This window comes from Nicotiana sylvestris, chromosome 9, assembly GCF_000393655.2.
Source record: "Nicotiana sylvestris chromosome 9, ASM39365v2, whole genome shotgun sequence".
NCBI lineage: Eukaryota > Viridiplantae > Streptophyta > Magnoliopsida > Solanales > Solanaceae > Nicotiana > Nicotiana sylvestris.
This window is the reverse complement of record NC_091065.1, coordinates 126,894,392-126,920,990: the sequence shown is the minus strand read 5'-3', so window position 1 is coordinate 126,920,990 and position 26,599 is coordinate 126,894,392. Positions and strand designations below refer to the sequence as shown.

Sequence of the window (26,599 nt, the reverse complement as noted above, 5' to 3'; positions counted from 1 at the left end):
GATAGTTTGACTAAGTCTGCACATTTAATTTCGGTTATGACTTCTTACACTCTAAGAGAGATTTTTTCAAATCTACATTAGAGAGATTGTTTGTTTGCACATGTTTCTATTACTATCATTTCATATCGGGGTACTCAATTCATATTGCACTTTTGGAGGGGTGTTAAGCGAGAGCTGGGTAGTAGGTGGAGCTTAGCACTACATTCCACCCATAGACAGATGGGAAATCCGAGCGTACTGTTCAAATCCTTGAGGATATGTTTTGAGAATGTGTTAGTGAAGTTAAAGGCCATTGACCAACTTTTACCATTTGCGAAGTTTTCTTAAAACAACAACTACCAGTCCAGCATTTTTCAGATGGCTTCGTATGAAGCCTTGTATGGTAAGTGGTGTCGGTCTTCTATTGTTTGGTTTGAGCCTGGTGAGGCTAGGTTATTGAGTACTGATTTAGTTCATGATGCTTTGGAGAAAGTGAAGTTGATTCAGGCGGGGCTTCACACAACACAATCCAAATAGAAGAGTTATGCGGATAGGAAGGTTCCTGATGTGGCTTCCATGGAGACTGAGAAGGTTCTTATTAGAGTTTCACCTATGAAGAGCGTGATGATATTTGGGAAGAAGGGCAAGTTGAGCCCTAGGCATATTGGCCCATTTGAGGTTTTATTTGAGTTGGTGAGGTTTCTTACAAGCTTGCTTTGCCACCCAGCTTGTTGAGAGTTCATCTGGTATTTCATGTTTCCATGCTCCGAAAGTATCATGAAGACAAGTTGTATGTTTTGGACTTTAGCACGGTGCAGTTAGAAGAGAGTCTGGCTTATAAGGAGGAGCTAGTGACCATTTTGGATAGGCAAGTTTGAAAGTTGAGGTCAAAAGGGATCGCATCGGTAAATGTGCTTTGGAGAGGCCAACCGAGTGAGGCAGATACTTGGGAGACCGAGTCAGATATGCCGAGTAGCTATATACACCTTTTTGAGCAACTCAGGTATGTCTCTAAACCCGTTCGAGAACGAACGCTTGCTTAAGAGGTGGAGAATGTAACGACGCGACCAGTCATTATGACTATTAGAGCCCCATGCCCATATTTGATGCTTCTCGTATACTTTTTTTTTTGATTTTTTATGACTTAGTGGGATGGTTGATTTGGTTTTAAGAAGTTTTGCCCGCCGAGCAGCGAAGATGAGGCATGTTGACAACATAGTGGTACTTAATGGAGGAAGAATTTTAGAGGAAGGCACCCATGATACACTTATGGCAAAAAATGGCTCGTATGTTGTATGTACGCTTGATGCAACCTCACTTCGGGAAGGGATTGCGTCAACAGTGACTTTGTTAAACAGAAATGATGAGAGCCTCTAGTATCTGTAATCATACTTTATGTCGCTGATGAACTTGCCAATTTTCCACCATGTTGGGAACCGCGGCAGACTCCCTCCAAAATGGTGATCCGCTACTTGGAAAAGATGATAAAGATATCTGATCATCTGTTTTAATAAGGAAGGTTCAGGCAGTGAAACTGATAGTTTGAATGATCCATTCCTCAAATTAGTTGAGGAAGGGTTTTTTTTGCATTCCGTAGATAGGATGTCGAAACATATTCTTTTGGAGGATTGGGATTATTTCTTGTCTCCTCAAGGTATATTTGGTTTGTTATTTTAGAGTTGAAAGGAGTGTAGCCATAGCTTTGATTATCGATTTTTCCTTCTTTTCCCTCTCTATTCTTTTGGGGTGTGTTGTAGTTTAGTTTCTCTGTTCATTTTTTCTACTGAAGTTCCCCTGGCCATTGTGCTATATATTTTTCTTACATGTTAGTTGTAGAAGCTGGAAAATAATTGAAACACATACATTGTAATATTTGGTTACTTGGTTTGGGAAACATTTTTGTAATTTCATTGAATTGCCTTTGCCCAGACATTGAATGATGTATTCATTGCAAGAGGATATATAGAATCCATGACACTATATGATTGCCTGCCTCAGATACAGGTTGAGAGCAATTCTAGATCATGTCCAGCACCTGAAAAGAGTCAGCCACCACTTTAAGTTTGTTACGGAATTTTCTCCATCGCCTTTCATTTGCTCCCACGATTAGTGTGTAGTATCTCCCTGTACAAAAAATTCTTAATTTGAAAGAAGGCAGAAACTAAAAAAAATTGTGATGTCAATTGGTTAGTGGTTACCATTTCCAATTGCTATGGTAGCGAATGCTGCCCGAGAAAAATTTGGAGATGTCAATACATATTCAAAGGTGCAATAATTTTTACCATCCGTACTTCTCTACATCAGTTATAGAAATAACGTCAACACGTATTCAAAGGAGCTGTTCATCTAATACTAATAGAGAGAGATCATTAATTATACCTCCCTCATTTCCATTATGTTTGCCACCTGATTTGGTGCAGAGTAAACATGTTTTACCAGGTTGGCCACAACCTTTTGGAAGAAAATAAATCAGCAAGCAGCACATACATATTTTTATTGCATCTACATACATAGAAATATTTACCTCTTCTATTGGCCCTAAATCATGGATATCTGATTTATCAGATGGTATAAAACTTAGTCGGACATTTTGCAGTTGTAGATATCTGTCCTTAAATGCAGAATCGTGACCTCTGAAATCAAATTCCTGTCCGTGTTTCCAATTCCAAGTCAAAGAAAATAATTTCAAATAATTTAAAAAGTCACATACATACATACCCTCCAATCTGATGGATAGTAATATGAATATCCATCTTGTTTGTCAACAAAGATTTCATAGTTTTCTGGTTTTCCTGCAGACACCATCTGATAGTAATCGTCCAAAAGATCGCTCAATCTAATTATAACAGAGTGAGTACGTACCTTGAGCCAGAAGGGGACTCGTGGGTAATAAAAGAGCTCCTACTCCCAATAAAAATGCCCTCCTCATCCCACTTCCTGAAACAAAGTAATTCAAAAACACTATACGATTGATATATATAAGCTTTTACCTCAAAGATAATTGACTTACTCTCTTGATGAGAAAATGTGTTTTCTGATGCTGAGCATGCGATAATGTTCGCATGCCTATTCAGAGTGTTCGCTTCAGCACTGGCCCTATTAGTTATCGCTGCCGAGGGAAGACTCACTGAGAGTGAAGTAGCTGCCATTTTTGCAGATTTTTTTTTTCCTTCTCATAAAGTGTGGGATATAGATATATAGTGTTCTCTTTGATTGGTTCACAATTAAACGCATGTTTAGAATTATTTTCCTTTTGCTTTTTATTTTTTCCTTTACAGGATAAGATGCAAATAAATCGAGAGGATCACGTTTCTTGCCAAGGTTCATTGGGCTCCGGAAGTGCACAGATAGCCCATTTCGGCAACCCAATTTAAGTCATGGCTGAAGTTCATAAAATTTTGCAAGTTTAGCCATTTTGGAAACAACTTCAAACATTTGGGACTCAATTTGCAAAAAATTGCTTCTAAAATTATAAATTTCGTCTGAAGTTGGAAGGTCGCACACGTTAATGAACTTTAAGTACTTATGCATCAATTTCAGTTATATAGCTGAACTTCAAGCACGTATACATGAAGTCTATGCATTTCATGTCTCTCATGTCCATGCATATGAAGTTTGGCCGGCCAAGGTCAAACTTCAAAATCAATTTTTCTGAAGTTTGAACTATCAATTTTTATCGCTACCCATATTTTTAAGCTTTTTCAACAACAACTCCTTGATTTAAACTCAATTTCCATAATCAAAATTTAAGATCCACTTCTTCAAGCTTGCAAATATTTTAAAGTTTTTTCAATAATACTCACTTGATTTAAACTCAATTACGATATTCGAATTTCATGACTGACTTTTTCAAGTTTGCAAAAATGGTGATCTTTTCATATTTGAAACTCAAGACCCACTTGCTTTATAATTGTTTACCCCTTAAAATTGGATAACAATTAAACTTATAATGTGATTTTAAGGAACGCACTACTAGAAATCCGGGGGAAAACGACCGTAAAAAGCGACCAGAGTTGGTCGTTATTGGGCTAAAAAGCGACCAAAAAGCGACCACAGGGGCCTGGTAGCTATATTGATGGTCCCTTTTATTTAGGGACCAAAGTTGGTCGCTAATTAGCGACCAACTTTGGTCTCTAAACTAAATGGACCAATTTTTCCGGATATTGACTATAGAGACCAACTTTGGTCGCTTTATTAATTTAATAATATAAATTTGGCGACCAAAGTTGGTCTCTAAATATAAAATACGTTATTTATTTATTTATTATTAATCATTAAAAAGCGACCAACTTTGGTCTCTAATCCAAATATTATATTTTAAAATCTGGAAACTAGAGACCAATGTTGGTCGCTTTTTTATTCAATTATTTATTTATTTTATTAAACTAGCGACCAACTTTGGTCCCTAAATACATGAATTTAATTTATTTTTTAAATATTAGCAGCCAACTTTGGTCGCTATATCACCAGAAATTTTATTTTTTTAATGAAATAGCGACCAAGTTTGGTCGTTTTTTGTAGAAATCTAGGTATATAGCGACCAACAAGGTCGCTATTCTCCAGAAAATTATTTTTTTTAACATGAAAAGCGACCAAATAGAGACCAACTTTGGTCGCTTTTCTGTGTATTATTTTGGCAGACACTGCCTGTTTTGGCAGCTACACCACCTGCCAGTCATACCAAAACCCTAACAAGCAACAACAACAACAATTCAAACAACAATTCCAATAACAATACCAAACAACAACCCAACAACAACAACAACAACACAAAAACAACATTAAAAGCTACATTAAAACCAAGAAAGTGTAAATTTCAATAGAACTACCAAACTAAGTTAACTCTTATTACAACCCAATGGAAAACAAATTGTATTTGTCTAGTTCAAATTGTCTAAAATTCATTCATTGTTTGGTACATCATTATCATCACCGTCTGATGAAGTTTCATCATCATCACGGTATTGAGAAGGGTCTACTTGTCGATGACGGGAAGAATGATCACCGGGAGGACGGGAGGAACGACCACTTGGAGGACGGGACGAACGAGCACGGGGACGGGGAGCCTCTGGCGATGATGGCCGAGACCGGGGAATCGAAAAAGATCCAGCTAGGAGATTTTTGATCTGCTCTTGCATGCTCTGGCACTGAGCGACCACGCCAATATACTGAGCATCTCTAAGCTTTTCTCTTTCCTTGGACGCTTCTAGCTCGGATGTGAGCTTTGTCACAGTCTCCCGCATAGCGGAGAGGCTCTCCCCATCAAGTTGCTCGGCTTGCGAGGAAGTCCCTATTCCTTGCATTTCACACCTATAGCGATGGAATGTCTTAGTAGGAAGGCCGTATACCTTCCCCCATTTTGGACCGCCTGCAGTCCGCGTCCATAGTCTTTCAACATCCTCGGCCGAATGTTGGAATGACGCGCCCGACTCATTAGATGGCTGGCTGCGTATGAATTCCTCAGCTTCAACTCTGAAGCGATCCTCTAAGAAAAAGTAAATTCAATTAGTATTTCAAAATTTACATAAAAGTAAATGAAAATACTTAATGAAAAGTGAAAACTTACATGTACAGTCGAGGCACGTCCCTCGACCCACCTTTCTTGATCCGTCTCTTTCTTCTTCTTCACAATATGAGTCTCCCTGAATAGCTCATCTTGGTTCATCGGACGGCCCAACTTCTTTTCCTGAAAACTCATAAATTTTAATTAATAAATAGAATAGATATACTTTGAAAATTAAAATAAATTAAGCAATTAAGTACCATTCTTCTTTTTATCGTCCCCTGGCTGACCGCACCTCCAGTGTGCAATGATCCTCCCTTCTCAGATGCGCGAGCTTACTTTCCCTTTTCGCTCTTCTGTAAGAACTCTGCAGTAAGCCATTGCCTTTGCAAATCATCCCAAAACTCCTGAAGCAACCAGCCAGGCTTCTGGTTCAGCTGTCTAGCTATGGAGAAAGAATGCGACAACCGTTTGCGAGCTTTGAGATTAAAATTTGTAGCCACGTCCGCGCTATACTGGTGTTCCCATACACACTTGCTCTGTATTTCAAAAGTTAAATATTATATGGAAATATCATAAATATAAATAATTATACTGCTTAAAAGAACATTTATACCTTAAATTCATTGAAAATTGCCTCCTTCAGTGAGAATGGGAATTCACGCCAAGACGCATAAGGGGCATCATAAAGCTTTCTGGTTGCTTTGGTGATTATCCTCGTAGTAATATTACTCGGGAGGAACCTGCAATTTAATAAATAAAACAAATTAATATCTTAGTAAAAACTGTACAAAAAAATAAACATAAAAATAACAAATAACTCTTACCCATCACCCTCAGGGACTATGATGATCCTGCCATACTGATCATAATGCACCTCCTCGTCAGTAGCAGTAGCAGCATCATCGTCCGAAACATGTGTATCAGAGGCATGTGTGGAATGAGTAGGGGGTCAGAGCTACTATCCCGCAAGCGAAGGCCTCCAATAGGTGGAGTCGCTGATGACGATAGATGTGATCCCTGTGACTGCGACATAGCTGCACGGATCGCAAATGGCTGTGATACTGACTGCTGTGACCCGACTGGCTGTGACACTGATGACTGTGATCCATGTGGCTGTGACATGGATCGATGCGATCCATGTGATGCTGCTGGGCGGGATCCACGTGGTAGTGAGGCAGGTGGACTGTATGTCCGACGCACAGTCTGATGGCCCTGTGAAGAAACACACGGGGTCTGCACGAAGGTGTAGGGATGGTGATGTTGTGGCAACTCAGTATAGCCATGGGGTAGAGGCTGTGGCATAGTGATAGGCAAATCAGAAGATGGTGGAAAAGATTGATGAGTAGTATCTTCTACCCTCCTCTTTTGCTTCCTAGCCTTTTCTCGACCCCGAGAACCACTACCTTCATTGTTACCTCGACCCTGCCTGTCATCTGCATAGTATAATACATATTTAGATTGAAACATATAAGGAAACTATCTATAAACGAGAGTTATCGAAGAAACCAACTTTTTAAAGCTCATCAACGTATTCTTCCTCGTCAGAGAATTCTTCTTCCTCACTAGTTTGAGCTTCATCAGTTGATTCTTCTTCCTCGTTTTCTATAATTCTTACTTCATTTATATCAACTTCTTCCAATATGTGTTTAGGATGTTCCAAATCATTTTCTAAAAGTTCGTCCACTATTTGGTGAACACTGGAGATATCATTTTGATATGCAACATCCAACACATTCTCGACTTCGACCCTACCTACAGGCTTAGTTTTGATTACAACCCACCAATCAGACTTATTCCGCCGAAATGGATAAGGAGCATAATACACTTGCCTAACATTATGTGCAATTATGAAAGGATCATAGCGATCTTACTCCCTCGTATGATTAACCTCAATTATGTTATATTGATTGTGTACTCTCGTACCTCTTGTTGGATTTGGGTCAAACCACTTGCATCTAAAGAGAATAATTTTCTTAAATGGCCTACCTGAATATTCTAGTTCTATTATTTCTTTGAGCACACCATAATAATCAATATCTCCAACTTGGTTGCCATCACCACCTTGAACCCACACCCCACTGTTGTTGCTTTTTTTATTTTTAGAGCAACCCTCTATATGAAACTTATAACCATTCACAACGTACTTGGAATATGTTGTGACCTCAACCCCAGGTCCCCAAGATATATCTTTCAAAAATTGATTTACACCATTATTTGGATCATTTACCTATATATTGTTAACAAAATTCATAAGTTAGCATAACTTCCAAACATTGTTTACCTACATAGTGTTAGAATATTTTAAGGATATACTTAAAAATTGTTTGAACCACCTATGAAATGCCGTATATACAACATCTTGGCCAAATTGACCTATGAAGTGACTGTGACACATCAAATATTTTTAGTAGTTGCATTGAGATGTAATCACAGTAAATTTTATATTTTGATAACTATTAAATCAATACTTACTTGAGAAATGGTACTGCTTCGGGACAATTTAGCAACACATGAAGTGTAGCTGACTTGAACTCCATATCACTCAAAATTCTCTTTCTACCATCCTTAGAACATTGGCTTGGTTGATTGAATATGGACATAGGCGGATATAATGGATCATTCGTAAGGTCGACCGTGTACCTGTTGGGCCTATTCCTAGCACATGGCACGTTGCTCTCAAAATAATAAGAACGAAAATGAGCAGTTTCCTTTGCAAGATAAGCTTCGCATATAGATCCTTCAATTCTATTCCTCTGCTTAACAAATTGTTTGCATTTGCCAATTGTCCTACATAATTTCAGGTTAGCCAAGAACATTCAAATAAAATAGAAAATTATATATGGACTATAATATTACCTCTCAAAGGGATACATCCATCTACATTGAACAGGCCCTCCAAGTCGTGCCTCGTGTACAAGGTGGATTGGAAGGTGTTCCATCACATCAAAAAACCCACATGGAAATATCTTTTCCATCTTACCCGAAGTTACACGAATGTTCTGATCCATCCGGCGTAGGTTTTCTTCCCTTAATGTGGAAGAACACAAGTCTTTGAAAAACAAACTAATCTCAGTGATGGGTTTCCAGATTCTTTCAATGAATAGACACTCCTTCTTTTATGTATGGCAGAAGTGACATTGCATGTCTAATAAAGTCCTCAACCCCTTCTACAAAATCCTCCCGCAATCCCCGCCGATTAGGATAATTCCTATTGTACATCCAAGAACGATGTTCCATTTATTTAAATAAAGCAAGAACAAATTAAATTAGTTAATTCATAGCCTAATCTTTTTTTAGTTAACTAAAAGTCCAATTCATATCCTATTATTGTTGCTTCATAAAATGAAATTTAACCCCATATATAAATTAGTCTACCTAAATAGTTAATTTATTTGAACCCTAAAAGTATTAATAACAACCCTAAAAATTGCAAATAATATATAACATGGAGAAATTGAACCCTAACATGGAGAAATTGAACCCTAACATGGAGAAATGAAACCCTAACATGGAATTAACTTTGAACTAAACATAGTTGAACAAATAATATATAACTTTGAACCCTAATATATTGGAATTGAATCCCTAAAATCACTGTTTTTCGGAAAAATAAAAGAAAGGAGAGAGAAACTAACCTTGGGAGTGGAGGTCGCCGGAATTTGCTGCTGCCGTCAGGGGTCGCCGGTGGCGGGGGCGTCGCTGCTGCTGGAAGTCGGAGGGGGAAGGGGTTTTGAGTGTTAGAGGAGAAAGATTTTAATTTGGGGAATAATTTTGAAAGAATGGACCTGAAACCCGTTTTGGCTCCTGTTAAAAAAAATAGCGACCAAACTTGGTCGCTATTTTGGTAGCCAAATTATTTTTGACTGTTTGACCAAAATAGCGACTAACGTTAGTCGCTATATTTGAAAATAAATAAATAAAATAATTATTTTCCTCTTATATATATATATATATATATTTATATCCTAAAAAAGCGACCAACTTTGGTCGCCTTTTGGTCAAACGGTCAAAAATAACGACCAACGTTGGTCGCTATTTTGGTCAAACAGTCTATACTTAGTGCATAGTATAGCGTAAGTATGTATATTATATATATAAGCTATATTCGATACGGTATTACCTAATACACTTATACTTAGTGCATAGTATAGCGTAAGTACATATATTATATATATATAAGCTGTATTCGATACAGTATTACCTAATACACTTGTACTTAGTGCATAGTATAGCGTAAGTACATATATTATATATATATAAGCTGTATTCGATACAGTATTACCTAATACACTTATACTTAGTGCATAGTATAGCGTAAGTACATATATTATATATATAAGCTGTATTCGATACAGTATTACCTAATACACTTATACTTAGTGCATAGTATAGCGTAAGTACATATATTATATATATAAGCTGTATTCGATACAGTATTACCTAATACACTTATACTTAGTGCATAGTATAGCGTAAGTACATATATTATATATATAAGCTGTATTCGATACAGTATTACCTAATACACTTATACTTAGTGCATAGTATAGCGTAAGTACATATATTATATATATAAGCTGTATTCGATACAGTATTACCTAATACACTTATACTTAGTGCATAGTATAGCGTAAGTACATATATTATATATATAAGCTGTATTCGATACAGTATAACCTAATACACTTATACTTAGTGCATAGTATAGCGTAAGTACATATATTATATATATAAGCTGTATTCAATACAGTATTACTTAATACACTTATACTTAGTGCATAGTATAGCGTAAGTACATATATTATATATATATATAAGTTGTATTCGATACAGTATTACCTAATACACTTATACTTAGTGCATAGTATAGCGTAAGTACATATATTATATATATAAGCTGTATTCGATACAGTATTACCTAATACACTTATACTTAGTGCATAGTATAACGTAAGTACATATATTATATATATAAGCTGTATTCGATACAGTATTACCTAATACACTTATACTTAGTGCATAGTATATAGCGTAAGTACATATATTATATAGATATATAAGCTGTATTCAATACAGTATTACCTAATACACTTATACTTAGTGCATAGTATAGCGTAAATACATATATTATATATATAAACTGTATTCGATACAATATTACCTAATACACTTATACTTAGTGCATAGTATAGCGTAAATACATATATTATATATATATATAAGATGTATTCGATATAGTATTACCTAATACACTTATACTTAGTGCATAGTATATAGCATAAGTACATATATTATATATATATATATATATATAAGCTATATTCGATACAGTATTACCTAATACACTTATACTTAGTGCATAGTATAGCGTAAGTACATATATTATATATATATAAGCTATATTCGATACAGTATTACCTAATACACTTATACTTAGTGCATAGTATAGCGTAAGTACATATATTATATATATATAAGCTATATTCGATACAGTATTACCTAATACACTTATACTTAGTGCATAGTATAGCGTAAGTATATATATATATTATATATAGACACACACGCCCGCTTCGTAGTACTATTCATCCCTTGTATTACAAAAGTGTAAACGACTTACATTTATATTATTTACATAGTAAATACAAAAGTGATTTCTAATTTTGACCATATAGAGACCAACTTTGGTCGCTAACTATAAATGAATTTAATTTAGCGACCAAAGTTGGTCACTAACAGTACATGAATTTAATTTAGCGACCAAATTTGGTCACTAAATTTTAATCAGATTTATTTATATTTTATATAATATTTAAATTAATAATAAAAATTATTAAACGTTAGAACTGGGTCCCATATTGGCGACTAACGTTGGTCTCTATTTCATTAAGCGACCAACGTTGGTCGCTAGCTTTTGAATTATATTTATTTATATTTTAAATAAATATATATTTATTAAAATATTATAACTGGGTCCCATGTTAGCGACCAATGTTGGTCGCTACCAGCTTATCCTTCAATTAGCGACCAACGTTGGTTGCAAGTTTTAAATTATATATATTTATATTTTATAGGTTTTGTAAAATAATAATAAAATTATTAACAAATTTAATGTGGGTCCCACTTTAGCGACCAATATTGGTCGCTAATCTCAGTATATATTTGACCAAGCAAGTCTGACCAGTCCAGTCAACAATTTGACTAAATTTGCGGCCAAATAGAGACCAACTTTGGTCGCTAATATATTTCAAATATTTTTTTATTATTTTCGGCAGTTTGGCGACCAACTTTGGTTGCTTTTCTTGACAGACCAAATTTGGTCGCTAATTTTTGGTCGCTTTTTCCCGGATTTCTAGTAGTGACGTGATTTCACATGATACCAATTGTTAAATGTAAAGATTAGTAATAGAAATTAATAATAAAATAAGGCAAACCAGTGTCAGAACGGAGTCTAGCTCTCGAGTTTGAATACTCTCGAACTGATCAATGCAAGATCAATTAAAAGTACAACAATCTGATGAACAAGCATATAAGCTAGAAAGTATTGTATGGCTTTGATATGTGTGAATGTAAGGTGTTTACAAAATAATCAGATCCCTCTTTATATAGTAGAGGAATCCTATCTATGGTACAATTCTAATTACGGAATGTAAGTCCCATGATTAGCCTAAACAACCGCCCTTAATTTGATCTATTCTGGGATTTCCGCCGTGATCTTCGACCAGTCACAAATATCTCACTTTTTCGTTATCGCACTTTGCTCGAAGTCTGCCATATTTGATTTCGGTCGTTGCTGGCCTCGATCTCGATAGGGACCTCGATCCTCAAACTCGATACCTTGTCTTTGTGCTATGGTCTAATCCACTACGAGGCTCGCCTTCGATGCAATTCCCTGGCCTCAATCAAATAGTAAAATCGGGTAGGCCCGATTTTAACCGTATACAGATAGTCCCCTCGTTTCTTGGAGTGTAATGAGAAGTAACGAACTAAGCCTTCGATACCTCAACCTATCATGACGTCATCCTCGTGATGCAAGCGACGTAAGTAACTAAAACATCCTGTCGATTCATATAACGAGGCATTAAATTCCTGTCAGTTGCTATCGGCCATTATTGGTTCTAAACCATCATCTTCATCCTATAAATATGCTTTTCTTCTCTTTGCCCAAACTTTACTCTTGATCTCTACTCTAATCTTCAAAGCCTTTTACATATTTTAAGCTTTTTCGTTCTGCACAATCTCCAGGCTTCGTTATCAACCCTTCCTCAAAACACCAAACCTTATCCTCATCTTCTTTCTTTAAACTTACACAAAAATGGCGAAAACATAAAAAACTGTTCCTCAAAAGGAAAACGCCTCTTCATCGCAGCCGCTAGCGATAAAACACCGGTGGAGCCGCGCCCTGAGGACTGCGTTCCCGAGAAAGGGTGCGTCCTTGATTCTGACTTCAATTTTGAGAAGACTTCGTTAGTCCCTGGTCGGTGTGAGCCTATATCGAGATATATATGCTCGATAATTGAGTGTGACCTTGAGCAGGTAAACAAAGACCGCCATTGGGAAGATAAAGAGGTGGTGATTCCGGTCCCCGAAGAAGACATCACTACTCATGTGGAAGGGTTTCTATGTGTTTACACTTACCCTTTCATCCTAGGCCCTGTCGATCATGTCATTATCAATTTTTGCCGCCAATATAAAATAATCCTCGGTCAGATCCATCCTTCTTTTTGGGGGATTATCATTCTGCTCTGATTCTTCGCGAACAAAGCCGAAGGGATGCCTTTTACCCTCGACCACCTCATCAGGTTGTACAGCCCCGTCTCTTTCGAGGCGGGTTAATAAAACTCCAATGTCGGGCCACCAAGGTGCTGTTATCGAGTATAAATAAGGACAAGGATCAAGGGTGGATGGGAAGGTTCGTTCGAGTGAAGACTCCCGATCTAATCCCGATCGAGAAAGTGCCATTTCCCGAGAAGTAGAATATGAAGTGTAAGTACAATACTCCTTTAGCTTCCATTTACCATTTTGTTTCATTTGCTTCTTTTCATCGACATTCCTTTCCGTGATGTAGCGGTCTCTTGGATTCCTGGTGCAATTCCTAACCTCGAGAGTTGGGTTAAAAAACTGGCTTCAACCTCTTCGTATGTCGAATGCTCATGGTGTAATTTGGCAAGGGGCCAATAGGAGGCCAAAAATTACGGTAAGCCTTTTTTCACATACTTGATGATTTTCGCTAAAATGTTCCTCTTCATACATACTTGACTTCCTTTCATATAGGCCTCAAAAAAGACGTTGTCGTGAGGCCCCTGTCTAGGGAGGAGGAGGTCTCGCCCCCAGCCTCGAAGTCGGCGAAGGTAAAAATAGAAAGAGGGTCTCGACCTCTGAGACTCCAAAGCCCAAGAAGATTAAGGCTCGCAAGTCGAAGAAAGACACCACTGTCCTACCTGCGGATGTAGTTCAGCGACTAAGAGAGGAAGAAAAGGAAAATAAAGATGATGGCTTCGAGCTGGTGGCCCGAACAAAGAGGAGCACCGAGTCCCCAAAAGCCGCTGAGTCGGTGAGGGTCGAAGAGGTTCAGCCTCGAACCAAGGAGATCTCAAAAGAGGGCCCAAGTAAAGTCCCTGAGTCATCGGAGGTTGAAGATGCCTCCGACCGAAATGAGCAATCAGTGGGTGTGCCTGAAGGGGCTAACTCCGAGGCTCTTAAAAATGAAGAGAACGCCCCAAGTGACTTGCTTGTGGCAATAGAAATTGGCGATTCGCTGACCCTCCCTGCATTTTCTAAGGGGCAAATTCAGGTAGCCTAGGCCATGGGGACCCCCGATGTGGAAAGAGCCCACAAAAGGTAGGACCTTTTCTGTGGTTGCTTTAAGGGAGGCGAATATTTTACCGACTGGAGTGAGGCATCGAGTCTTTTTGATGAGGCTCAACGACTTCTGAGTCCGGTAAGTCTCAGCTCCCCTCATCGATATCACACTTGTTTTTATTTCCTCTTGCCTAATTTCCCTTCTTTCTACATAGGCATTGACACTTTATCAAGATGCATTTTCTAAATCCCTAGTAGAGCTGAGCTGATGCGAGGCCGATCTTCAAAGGCTCACGGAGGAGAGAAATGCCCTCAAACTTCTCAGTGGGCAAAAAGAAGAGAAGATCAAGGACCTCCGAGCCGAATTGGCCATAGCTCATAAAGAGCAAACCGACCTGATTGAGAAGGTAATGAAAACTTTTAGAAGCTCGATGTATCGATTTGGGAACAACGACTAATACTTCAATTCTGCAGGTTCAGTAGAAAGCTGAAAAGATCGAACAGCTCCATGAGAAGGCCAACATAATGAGGGCGAAGACTTTGGGGTGGAAACAAAACATGGACTGCCTTGCCTTGAAGAAAGATACTGCCCGAGCCCAACTATCATTGGCTTAACGTCAGATCCAAAGCATGAAGGAGGAAAGTTCGGCCCAAGCCAAGAAAATTGCGGAGCTCGAGGCTCAGTTGGCCATTGAACTTGCAAGGTTCACATCTGAGGCAAAAAAGTAAAGGCTGACGTGGAGGCGATCGTGGTCGTCTACCGAGATGATGTTGAAGTTGCTCAAGCTCAAGCAAAGGAAGTTGCTGACATTGTTCAGACTCGATCATGCTAGGTTGCCGAGCATGCCATGTACAAGTCTCGAAGAGATACTCTTAAGGAGATTCATGCTCGTGGCTTTAACCTTGCTGTCGAGATCGAGAACGAGAAAGAGCTCAAGGCCAAAGCCAAAGCATTACTCTCTTCCAATGATGATGATTCTGGGAGCGTGAGTGGATCCGAGAGGAAGGGATTCCAATAGTGAAGGTGTATCTCTTGAGGAAAATTAGTCACTTAGAAACTTTTCTTTTTTGAATTTTTTGCGTAGGATCCTGACCAATCCATGTAAATATTTTAATATATATAAAAGATTTCTTTTCTCTTTGATTGCGCCTTGTACCAATTCTATTTCGACCATGCCTTGAAAATTTTCATAAGTATGAAGCTTGGGAAATTTGATCGAAGTTAGACTAGTGTAGTCTTTATAGTCGAGCGAGTATTTGCTAGAACGCAAAGTAGGATGACCCTTAGGTTTTAGTTGAGTGAGGATGACTTCTCGAACTTAAAAGTAAAACGGCCCCTAGGCTCTTAAGTTAGGCTGATATGGCCTTAAAAGAATAGCTCCTTTCCCCTTTTCGACTTAAAAGAGTTAATCATATAAAAATTTGTTGTGCCTTATCATAAGATTGTTTCGAGAGTTCGAACAATCCTGTATCCCTTTAAGGATTTTGAGGGTTGATATTATCAAAACCTTTTGTAACTTTGCCGAGGGTAGCCTTTTTAACCGGTTTTGTGAAGATATTATAAGGCTTATTTTTATTACAGAATTTAGACATCTCCGAACCGTGGTGGTTTGGCCGTATCCTATAACTTGGGATTCGCCTCTTGGGCTTATTTCTCGGTTACACTTCAGACTTGGTCGAAGTGCCAGTACCTGAGTAGGGTGGTCGTGCCCTATAAAAATGAGGGTTGCTTTTTATGGTCTTATAATCTCGAGATTCTATTAGTTCGATTTCATTGATTTTTCGGACGGCAGTCCCCGAGTACGGGGTAAGTAGTTCGAACCTCAGTTGTGACTTGCCCTTAAGCATGTTTCCACAATAGACCAAAAGTAAGGAATTGTAAAGTAAAATTTTCTCTAAGGCATGAAATATTTGGTAAGGAAAAATACTTCTTTCAATAGATTATACATGTGTACATGTTTGTCTTTAGGGCTCGAGTAATCTACATGGGCACGATTTGTTTGACCGTTTGGTCCTTACAAAGTTTTACCTATCGAGACCACGTTGACACGAAGTACCTTCCTTATAACAAAGTTAACATCCGAGGGTGATGCCCCCCCAGTATTCGAGGTTGATTATAAAGAAGCCTCGGATACTGTTGAATTCTCAAGGTAGCACAAATAATGGTTTCCTCGTTAAAAACCTCGTTGGAAAAACCCATTTGGGACAAAATCGCCAAGGGAAAAAGAGTGCAGCGCGTGCTTTAAAGCCTAAGGACTTTGTATTGGAGAGTTCCTCGATGTTTTCGATCGGACACCTGCAATTTGTTAGTATAAAATACAAATGAAAATGGAGAAGGTCGTACCTTAGAAATAGTATCGTTGAGGAGTGATATGTTCTAATTGTTTGGTAATTGCTTGCCGTCCATCATGCAAAGTTTGTAGGATCCTTTTCTGATGATATCGAGGACCTAATACGGTCCTTCCTAGTTTGGGCCAATTTTCCCTTCATTTGGGTCCCGAGTATTAATGGTGACCTTTCTCAAAACTAAGTCCTCGGGTTTAAAGTGTCGAAGATTGGCTCTTCGGTTGTAATACCTCTCGATTCACTATTTCTACACGACCATTCAAATGAGGGCAGCTTCTTGCCTTTTATCTAGCAATTTGAGGCTCATATTCATAGCTTCGTGGTTTGACTCTTCCATTGCATACCAAAACCTGAAGCTAGGTTCCCCGACTTTGACCGGGATTAGAGCTTCGACACTGTAGACTAAAGAGAACAGTGTTGCCCCCGTACTGGATTTCGACAGTGTTCGATACACCCAAAGGACCTCGGGCAATACCTCTCTCGATTTTCCTTTGGCTTCGTTCAATATTTTCTTCAGATTTTGGATGACGGTCTTGTTTGTCGATTCGGCCTATCCATTCCCACAAGGATGATATGGCGTTGACAAGATCCTTTTTATTTTGTGATCTTCAAAAAATCTCGTCACTTTGCTGCCGGCGAATTGCTTTCCATTGTCGCCTACGATCTCGGCAGGTATTCCAAATCGACATATAATATGATCCCAGATGAAGACTATAACTTCTTTTTCTCTGAATTTCTCGAAGGCCTGTGCTTCAATCCACTTAGAAAAATAGTCAGTCATAAAAATTAATTTAGCTTTACTTGGGGCCGATAGTAGAGGGCCAACGATATCCATTCCCCATTTCATGAACGGCCATGGAGATAGGACAGAATGGAGTTGCTCTCCGGGCTGGTAAATCATCGGCGCATAGCTTTGACATTTATCGCATTTTCGAACAAATTCTTTAGTGTCTTTTTCCATATCGGCCCAATAGTATCCTACTATGATGACTTTGTGAACCAATGACTCGGCATCGAAATGGTTTTCACAAGTGCCCTCGTGAATTTTCTGTAGAACGTAGTCGGTGTCTCCTGGTCCCAAACATTTTGCTAGTGGTCCGTCGAATTTTATCCTATACAGTGTTCCATCTTCGGCCAAAGTGAACCGTGCGGCCTTAGTGCACAGAGTCCTCGATTCTTTAGGATCCGATGGAAGATTCCCATTCTTTAGGTATTCGATGTACTTATTCCTCCAATCCCAGGTTAGACTTGTGGAGTTTATATCGGCATGTCTTTCTTCATTCACTGACCTCGAAAGTTGTACGACAGTCCCCGAGCTAAGTTCATTATCTTTGATCGATGACCCCAAATTTGCGAGGGCATCTGCCTCGCTATATTGTTCTTGAGGTACGTGTTTTAGGGTCTGTTCTTTAAATTAATGTAGAGACACCTACAATTTGTCCAAGTATCTCTATATTCGATCTTCTCGAACCTCGAAATTCTATTGACTTGATTTACCATAAATTGGGAGTCGTACTCAGCCTCGATGACCTCCGCTCCCAAGTTCTTAGCTAACTCGAGACTTGAAATCTTGGCCTCATACTCAGCCTCATTGTTAGTTAATTTAGAAGTTTTGATAGACTGTCTAATCGTATTACCTGTGGGTGGCTTCAAAATGATGCCTAGCTCAGATCTCTTCACATTCGACGCGCCGTCCATGAAAGGGGCCCACACCCCCGATGATGTACCCGATTTTAATAATAGTTCCTTTTCGACCTCAGGTACGAGGGCTGGCGTGAAGTTGGCCACAAAGTCTGCTTAGATTTGAGACTTGATGGCCATTCGGGGTTGATACTCGATATCGTATCCGCTGATCTCGACGGCTCATTTGACCAAGCTCGAGAGTTCGGGCTTGTGCAAAATGTTGCGAAGCGGGTAGGTGGTTACAACACAAATTGGGTGACATTGAAAATATGGTTTTAATTTCCTAGAGGCACTTATTAAAGCAAGCGCTAATTTTTCTAAGTTTAGGTACCGGGTTTCGGCTTCACCTAAGGTCCTACTAACATAATAGACAGGAAATTGCGTACCTTGCTCTTCTCAAACTAAGACTCCACTTACCGCTATCTCCGAGACTGCCAAGTACAAGTGAAGTTGCTCGTCTGCTTTTTGGGTGTGAAGCAATGGCGGACTGGACAAGTATCGTTTAAGTTCCTCCGAATCCTGTTGACATTCTGGGGTCCATGTAATTGCTCTTTTTCTTAAGCAGTGAGAAGATCCGATGGATCCTATCTGAGGACCTCGATATAAATCGACCCAAGGCGGCTATGTGTCCTGTTAACTGTTGTACAACCTTGACATTGTCAACAACTGTGATGTCTTTGATTGCCTTGATTTTATTGGGGTTGATTTCGATCCTCCGATTTGATACCATAAAGCCGAGGAACTTGTCCGAGCCAATCCCAAATGTACATTTCTCTGGGTTAAGCTTCATGTTATACTTTTTCAGTATGTTGAAGGTTTCCTGCAAATATTTCAAATGGTCCTCTGCTCACAGGGACTTAAATAGAATATCATAAATATAAACCTCCATTAATTTACCTATTTGTTCTTCGAACATTCGATTTACTAGGCATTGATAAGTAGCACCAGCATTTTTTTAGTCTAAATGGCATTACATTATAACAATAGGTGTCATACTTAGTGATGAACAAAGTCTTTTCCTGATCCTCCTTGTTCATCAGTATTTGATTGTACCCGGAGTAGGCATCGAGATAACTAAGGATCTCGTGACCGGCTGTGGCATCAATCATGCGATCGATATTCGGTAAAGAAAAGGAATCTTTAGGGCATGCCTTGTTTAAATCCTTATAGTCTACGCACATCTAAGTTTGTTTCCCTTTTTAGGGACTATAACAACGTTTGCTAACCATTCAGGATATTTTACCTCCCGAATGGATCTTATATTGAGAAGTTTTGTTACCTCGTCCTTAATGAATGCATGTTTTACCTCGGACTGAGGTCTCCTCTTTTGTTTCACTGGGCAGAACTTCGGGTCCAAGCTCAGTCGATGCGTAGTGATCTCCGGTGGGATCCATGTCATATCTAAGTGGGACCAAGAAAAACAATCCATGTTATTTAAAAGGAATTGAATGAGTTTTTTCCTGAGATCGGGAGTTAACCCCGTGTCCAGGTATACCTTTCGATTGGGTAGATGCTCGATCAGTATCACTTGTTCCAGCTCTTCGAATGTTGACTTTGTTGCATTAGAATCATTGGGGATCACGAACATCCTCGAAGTTTTCCTGTTCCTCCGATCGGGCCGAGGCCGACGATTGTGGTTGCTATTTGACTTCTTGTTTTCCCTTCGACTCCGATCCCTTTGTTGATGACAACACCGATATCGGTGTTACCTCATCGATTGCAAACATTTCCTTGGGGGTAGGTTATTCACTGCACACTATTTTGATTCTTTCTGATATTGTGAATTTCAAGACTTGGTGAAGTATCGAGGGCACTGCTCTCATATTATGAATCCAAGGCCTTCCGAGCAGCGCATTGTATCTTATGTCGCCTTCGATCACATGGAACTTTATTTGCTGGATAGTCCCGACCACATTTACTGGTAGAATGATTTCCCCTTTGGTGGTTTCACTTGCCATGTTGAAGCGCTTAAGTACCCAAGCTGCTGGCACGATCTAATCTTGGAGGCCGAGTTGGTTTATGACCCGTGATTGAATAATATTTGCCGAGCTACCTAGATCAATCAACACATATTTAACTTGAATTTTATTCATAAGGATAGACTTTACCAGTGCGTCGTTTTGGGGTTGTTCAATCCCGTCTGCGTCCTCATCGTTGAAAGACATAGTTTCTTCTGGGTAAGTAGTCCCGAGTTCGCTTTTCCCTCGTAATCGTCACTTTGATGCATTTGAATACTGGTCCTTGAGGGATATCAACCCCACCAACGATCATATAAATTACATGTTGTGGCTCTTCCTACTCCTTCTGCCTGTTCAAATCTCTATTTTTGAAGTGGTTATTGGCCCGATCACTTAATAATTCTCCAAGGTGACCCTCGTTGAATAGACGGGCTACCTCATCTCTCAACCCTCTGCAGTCTTCGATTCTATGACCATGGGTACCATGGTATTTTCACATTTGATTACGGTTCCTTTGAGCTGGATCGGTCTGTAAGGGTTTGGGTCATTTAGTATTTTTAATCCAATCGACGACTGATACAATACCTGACGCATCGACGCTGAAGATGTATTATGACAGTGGAGGTTTTTCCTTGGAAACCAGCATCCCTATCGAAACCACTTTTGCTCATAAGCCCCCAGGAACTCTGTCCCTGATCATTCCTTCTATCATTCCATATGGGATTGCGTCCGGGCCTGTTATTTCTCCGATCTCCACTGTATGGCTGGTATCTATCTCTATTTGATCGCTGTCTATGGCCCTGCTGGGATAAATCGAACCAATTGGAGTTCCTAATTGATCATCTTTGACCCTAATCTTCGATTGATACCGATTTTGTACATCGGCCTAAGTGATAGCAGGATATTCGATCAAATTTTTCTTCAACTATTGTGAAGCTATAGAGCTCCAAGTGTTGAGACCTTGTGTAAAAGCTTGAACAACCCAGTCGTCGATGACTGAAGGAGAATCCATTCTCTCCGTTTGGAACCAAGATACGAATTCCTTGAGCATCTCATTATCCTTCTGTCTTACCTTGATGAGGTCCGATTTCCTTGTTACAACTTTAATGGTTCCGATGTGGGCTTTCTCAAAAGAATTTTCGAGCATAGCAAACAAATCAATAGAGTTGGGTGGTAAGTTATGATACCATATCATGGCACCCTTCGATAAAGTTTCTCCAAATTTCTTCAATAGAACGGATTCAATCTCATCGTCTTCTAAGTCATTCCCCTTTATTGCGCATGCGTAAGAAGTGACATGCTCATTAAGGTCGGTGGTCCATTGTATTTGGGGATTTCTGGCATACAAAATATCTTAGGAATGAGCTTCGGAGCCGCACTTGGAGGGAAAGGCTTATGTACGAACTTCTTTGAGTCCAAATCCTTTAGAATCGGGGGTGCCCCCGGTATTTGGTCAACCCTTGAGTAGTACGTTTCTACTTTTTTGTCATTAGCCTCGATTTTCCTTTCACCTGATTCGATCCGCTTAGTGAGCTCCTCGAGCATCTTTATAATGGCGGGATCAATCCTCGATTCATTGGCATTCGATTTCTCCGATACAGGTTTGACTCTATGAACAACCTCCTTTAATGTTTCGAGCTCAATTATGCTTGGTGCTCGATTCTAATTTGGAGTTGTGCTACCACAATTTGTTGAGTCTGCAATATTTCGAATATCATTCAAAGGCTAATTATGCCTTCTCCACTGCTCTGTGCATTCTGATCGGCTGCTCGGGCATCTCTTCGGGCACTATTTTTAGGGTCGACACCTAGATTTGCATTTAGGGCGACGTGCGAACTGACATCGACGGGGTCTGCGATCAGTACTCCCTCGTGGCCAGCTTGAGGCACTTCGATCCTGGGGCGGCTACATATCGTTTTCTCCGTGGAAATTGAGGCTGTCATCGGCATGAGTTGGTACTTCTTGTGAGTTAGACATGTTGATCCTGAAATAAAAAACACTCACAAGAACAAGCGTAAAGTAATGTATGTTACGAGAATTAATACCAGACAATCACTATTATTCGTAGCCCACCCTTAAAATTGGATAATAATTAAACTTATAATGTGGTTTTAAGGATACGTAATTTTACCTGATACCAATTAATAAATGTAAAGATTAGTAATAGAAATTAACAATAAAATAAGGAAAACCAGTGTTAGAATAGAGTCCAGCCCTCGAGTTTGAATACTTTCGAACTGATCAATGCAAGAACAATTAAAAATACAACAATCTGATGAACAAGATATAAGCTAGAAAGTACTATATTGCTTTGATATGTATGAATGTAAGGTGTTTACAAAATGATTAGAACCCTCTTTATATAGTTGATGAATCCTATCTATGGTACAATTCTAATTACAGAAGTAAATCCCATGATTAGCCTAAACAACCGCCCTTGATTTGATATGTTCCGAAATTTCCGCCGTGATCTTCGACTAGTCACGTATATCTCGCTTTTATGTTATCGCGCTTTGCTCGATGTCTCCCATATTTGATCTCGAACGTTACTGGCCTCGATCTCGATAGGCACCTCGATCCTCGAACTCGATATCTTGTCTTTGTGCTCTAGTTTGATCCACTACGAGGCTGGCCTTTGATGCAATTCCCTGGCCTCGATCAAATAGTAAAATCGGGTAGGCTCGGTGTCAACCATATACAATAATAGATTCGAAACACACTACTATGTACGCTATACAATAGATTCGAAACATACGATTATACAATAACCAATTAAGTTTTTAAAAAGAATTGGCGATAGGTTAAATGAGAGCATCGAATAAGTTGCGTCATGAAGTTTTCACTGTAGTTCTTTCAAAACTTAATGGGATAGGTAATGGAGCATTCAAATTCCAAATAGGTGTCCCATAAAATCCTTACTATGGATCTTTCTAAAATTAATGGTCTTTGCTTCATAGGTAGTGAGTTAAAAACGATACTTCTTCCTTTTTGCTCATGTGATATATTTTTTTACCAGTCCGTTATAAAAAGTGTGACGCATTTTTAAATTTTGTAATCCTTTACTTTTAAGATTTCGACCTACTAAATTTAAAAGTTGTCAATGTGGAAAGACAAGATGAGATTGTGAGATCATTTTTGACTTTTTATTTTATTTTATCATGATTTTCATTGAAAAGCTAACTACTGAACGGTAAAAACTTCACTTGGTATATATTTAGGTGCTGATAAATTAAACTTCACTTGGTACAGTTGGTACAGTTAAATTACAAGGTAAAAATTTCACTTGGTACAGTTAAATTACATCAAATAAATTAAAACAGTTACAAAGTTGCCAAGGTTGCTAATTAAAATATAGCTAGTAATTGCAAGATAGTCAAAAAATAGTCATAACTTAAAAATGCAGAAAAATAATTGAACAATAGCCACACGAACTGTTTTTTTTTTTTTTTTTGGAGTTCAAAGTGGTGCAAGTAGAACTTCAGGACATTATCTTGGAGTTCAAAACTTACACAAATTAAACTCCAATATTGTCTCTTGAAGTTTGAAATACAACTGAAAATAACGCCCAAAATTCAGTGAGATTGAGTCATAAGCTCTACACGAGTATACTGAAACATCCCTATACATCAGTATCTATAATAAGAGTATGCAATAGAACTAAGATAGAGGAAGACTCTGAGGCCTGCGAACACCGATAAGTATACCTAAGTCTACATCCAAGCTCAATTCATTGATGCCTAGCCTGGTATGAAGTACCTGGATCTCCAGAAAAAGATGTGCAGAAGTGTAGTATGAGTACACCACAATTGTACCCAGTAAATATCAAGTCTAACCTGTGTAGAGTAGTGATGAAGGCAGGTCAAGACACCTACCAGAATAAATAAAAAAGTTGAACATGTGTGGTACAATATTATAATGGAGACAAGGAATAAAACAATGAACAAAAGATAAGGCATCAAGAGAGGAAACACATAATAGAACACCAAGGAAATGATGCAAACAAAAGACAAGTGATGTAAATGAAAGATAACAACAAGAATCATATCCAAGGTACCGCCTCGTATCTCAATTCACAATCACAATCACAACCTTTCCTTATATTAACGCGGAAGCCTTATATTTTGTTTTTGAAAATCGTTTTTCCGAAATAGCTATCCGCATTTTAGCCCACCTTATCACACCGTGTGGCTTAAAATAGTTCCCCTACTAGTAACACGCGTACCAAGCCTACCTTATCTCACTGCATGCGTATCAACCCCTATCTTCATAACACCACGTGCGTATCAATATTACCACACATCAAAAATCGCACCTCAAGTGTCCAATACCACAACTTCCTAAAGAAGTCAACGATAACAATATTTTTACAATAAGTAGCCCATGGCTCAACCACAATATGTACAAGAGTGTCAACAACAACAACCGAAAGTGAATAACTCAACAAGAATGATATTTTAACCATTTACAATTTAGCCTCAATGCAATCATGGCTTTTACAACATCAACACCAAAACTCAGCAATAAGATACTCCAAGAAATAACAACATCAAGTAAGATAACACACAGTTAAATGTTCAATAAGGCAATGAGAAAACAGTAACTTTAGCTAAGCATGTAAGGGAAAATAGCAAGTAAGATATGTGACAAGTATTAACAATGTCAAGTGAAGCATGTAAGGATAGACTAGCGATGATAAATATACAGGTTATGACAATTCAATTAAAGGCATGCAAAGAATCTACATAGCTTAAACCAGTCAATTACCAAATATAACCCGTATACTCACTCGTCACCTTGCGTACACGGCTTTCATGTACCACAATTAACATAAACAACACCAATCCTAAGGAGTAATTCCCTATATGAGGTTAGGCAAGATACTTACCTCAAAATATGCTAAGTCAATCCAGTAGTAAGTCTTTTTCGTGAATATCCAACTCCGAACAGCTTGAATCTAGCCAAAATAACTTTATACCATAAATACAAACCATAGAAACCTATTTTGAATAATAACGTTGTAATCTTTAAAGAAAATCAAAAAGTCAACTAAATAGTCAACCCTAGGCTCATGCTTCTGAACCCGACCAAACTTACAAAATCTGAACACCAATTCGATAACGAGTCCAAACATACTAAAATTACTCAATTCCGATCTCAAATCAACCTTCAAATCCTCAAAATATAGTCAATAAAGTTTTCACAAATTTCTCCAATTTATCCAACTCAAAACACTAATAAATGATAAAAAGAACAATGGGTTCATGTATAATAGCCAAATCTGAGTTAGAATCACTTACCCCGATCAATTCCTTGAAAATCCCTCTCAAAATCGTCCAAAACTGAGCTCTCTTAGTCAAAAGATGAAGAATGAAATACAATTCTTGTTTCTATCCTTTTCTGCCCAGTGATCTTGCTTTTGAGGACCCTCACCCCCATCTACGGCTCCGCACTTGCGAAAATTCCATCGCAAGTGCGGCTCTCACTTAAGCCCCTGAGATTCTGCTTTTGCGGACACCAAAGCATATCTGCTCTCACACGTTTGTGGAGTGTAGACCACTCCTGCGGTCCTTCCCTAGCACACTTAAATCTGCTCTTGTGATGCACCTTCCGTACCTACACTTCTGCACATGCATTTAAGCGATCGCACCTGCGGTCACTGTAAGGCCCCGTGAAATTTCTACTCAAAAACCCGAAAGCTCGTAGTGCCAAATTAGGAATATGTGTTAGACATTTGTAAGATCGCCGCAGTTCGGACCCTTTGGACTGATCTGTGCATTAAAAAGTAATTAGGGAATAATGTTATTCACAAAAGCACATTTCTGCGGTCCATTATGCGGTCGCATAATAGCTATGCGTACCGCATAGTCGCCATTGAGTCAGACAGTTTGATGGTTAATTTTGAGGTCAACTATACAGCTAATTATGCGATCACATAATCAATATGCGGGCCGCATAGTCATCGCATAATCACCTTGGAATTTTTGCGAGGGGCAGTTCTGCGGTGCATTATGCGACCGCAAAATAGGTATGCGTACCGCATTCTTCTCGCATACCCGGGCAGTATGTTAAGGTTTTTGGGGCCTTTTTTGCGGTCCCTTTTGCGGGCCGCATGTCCATTATGCGATCGCATATTGTGTCGGGGCTCCCATTTTCTAACTTTTAAAACCCGACCCCATCCCATTAAAAACACCCCATTAGACTCCTTATATGATATTTTACTGCAAATAGAGTGAGAGAGGAAGTTCTAGAGGGAGAAAGAGTGATCTTTATCAAGTCCCCACTCAATCCTTGCCTAAACCCTTGAAGATTATCAAGTAAAACTGCT

At 38.8% G+C, this 26,599-nt stretch overlaps 1 protein-coding gene across 1 annotated transcript; it reads right to left on the bottom strand.

Annotated features, from left to right (window-relative positions):
* Positions 1–1,826: 1,826 nt before the first annotated feature.
* Positions 1,827–3,206, bottom strand: LOC104214554 (photosynthetic NDH subunit of lumenal location 1, chloroplastic). The gene is made up of 7 exons (XM_009764245.2): positions 2,990–3,206; positions 2,842–2,916; positions 2,698–2,771; positions 2,504–2,626; positions 2,359–2,430; positions 2,178–2,274; positions 1,827–2,103 (listed from the first exon to the last, which is right to left on the bottom strand). The coding sequence occupies exons 1-7, from the start codon at positions 3,126–3,128 to the stop codon at positions 1,997–1,999; spliced, it is 687 nt and encodes a 228-aa protein (XP_009762547.1). The 5' UTR covers positions 3,129–3,206; the 3' UTR covers positions 1,827–1,996.
* Positions 3,207–26,599: the final 23,393 nt, after the last annotated feature.

Bases quoted from the DNA above. Each gene is read 5' to 3' on its own strand.
- LOC104214554 (XM_009764245.2), bottom strand. From the start codon at position 3,128: ATGGCAGCTACTTCACTCTCAGTGAGTCTTCCCTCGGCAGCGATAACT. The intron at 2,627-2,697 runs GTATGTATGTAT...AAACACGGACAG, and splicing joins ACTATCCATCAGATTGGAGG to GAATTTGATTTCAGAGGTCA. The intron at 2,275-2,358 runs GTATAATTAATG...TAACTGATGTAG, and splicing joins ACATAATGGAAATGAGGGAG to AGAAGTACGGATGGTAAAAA.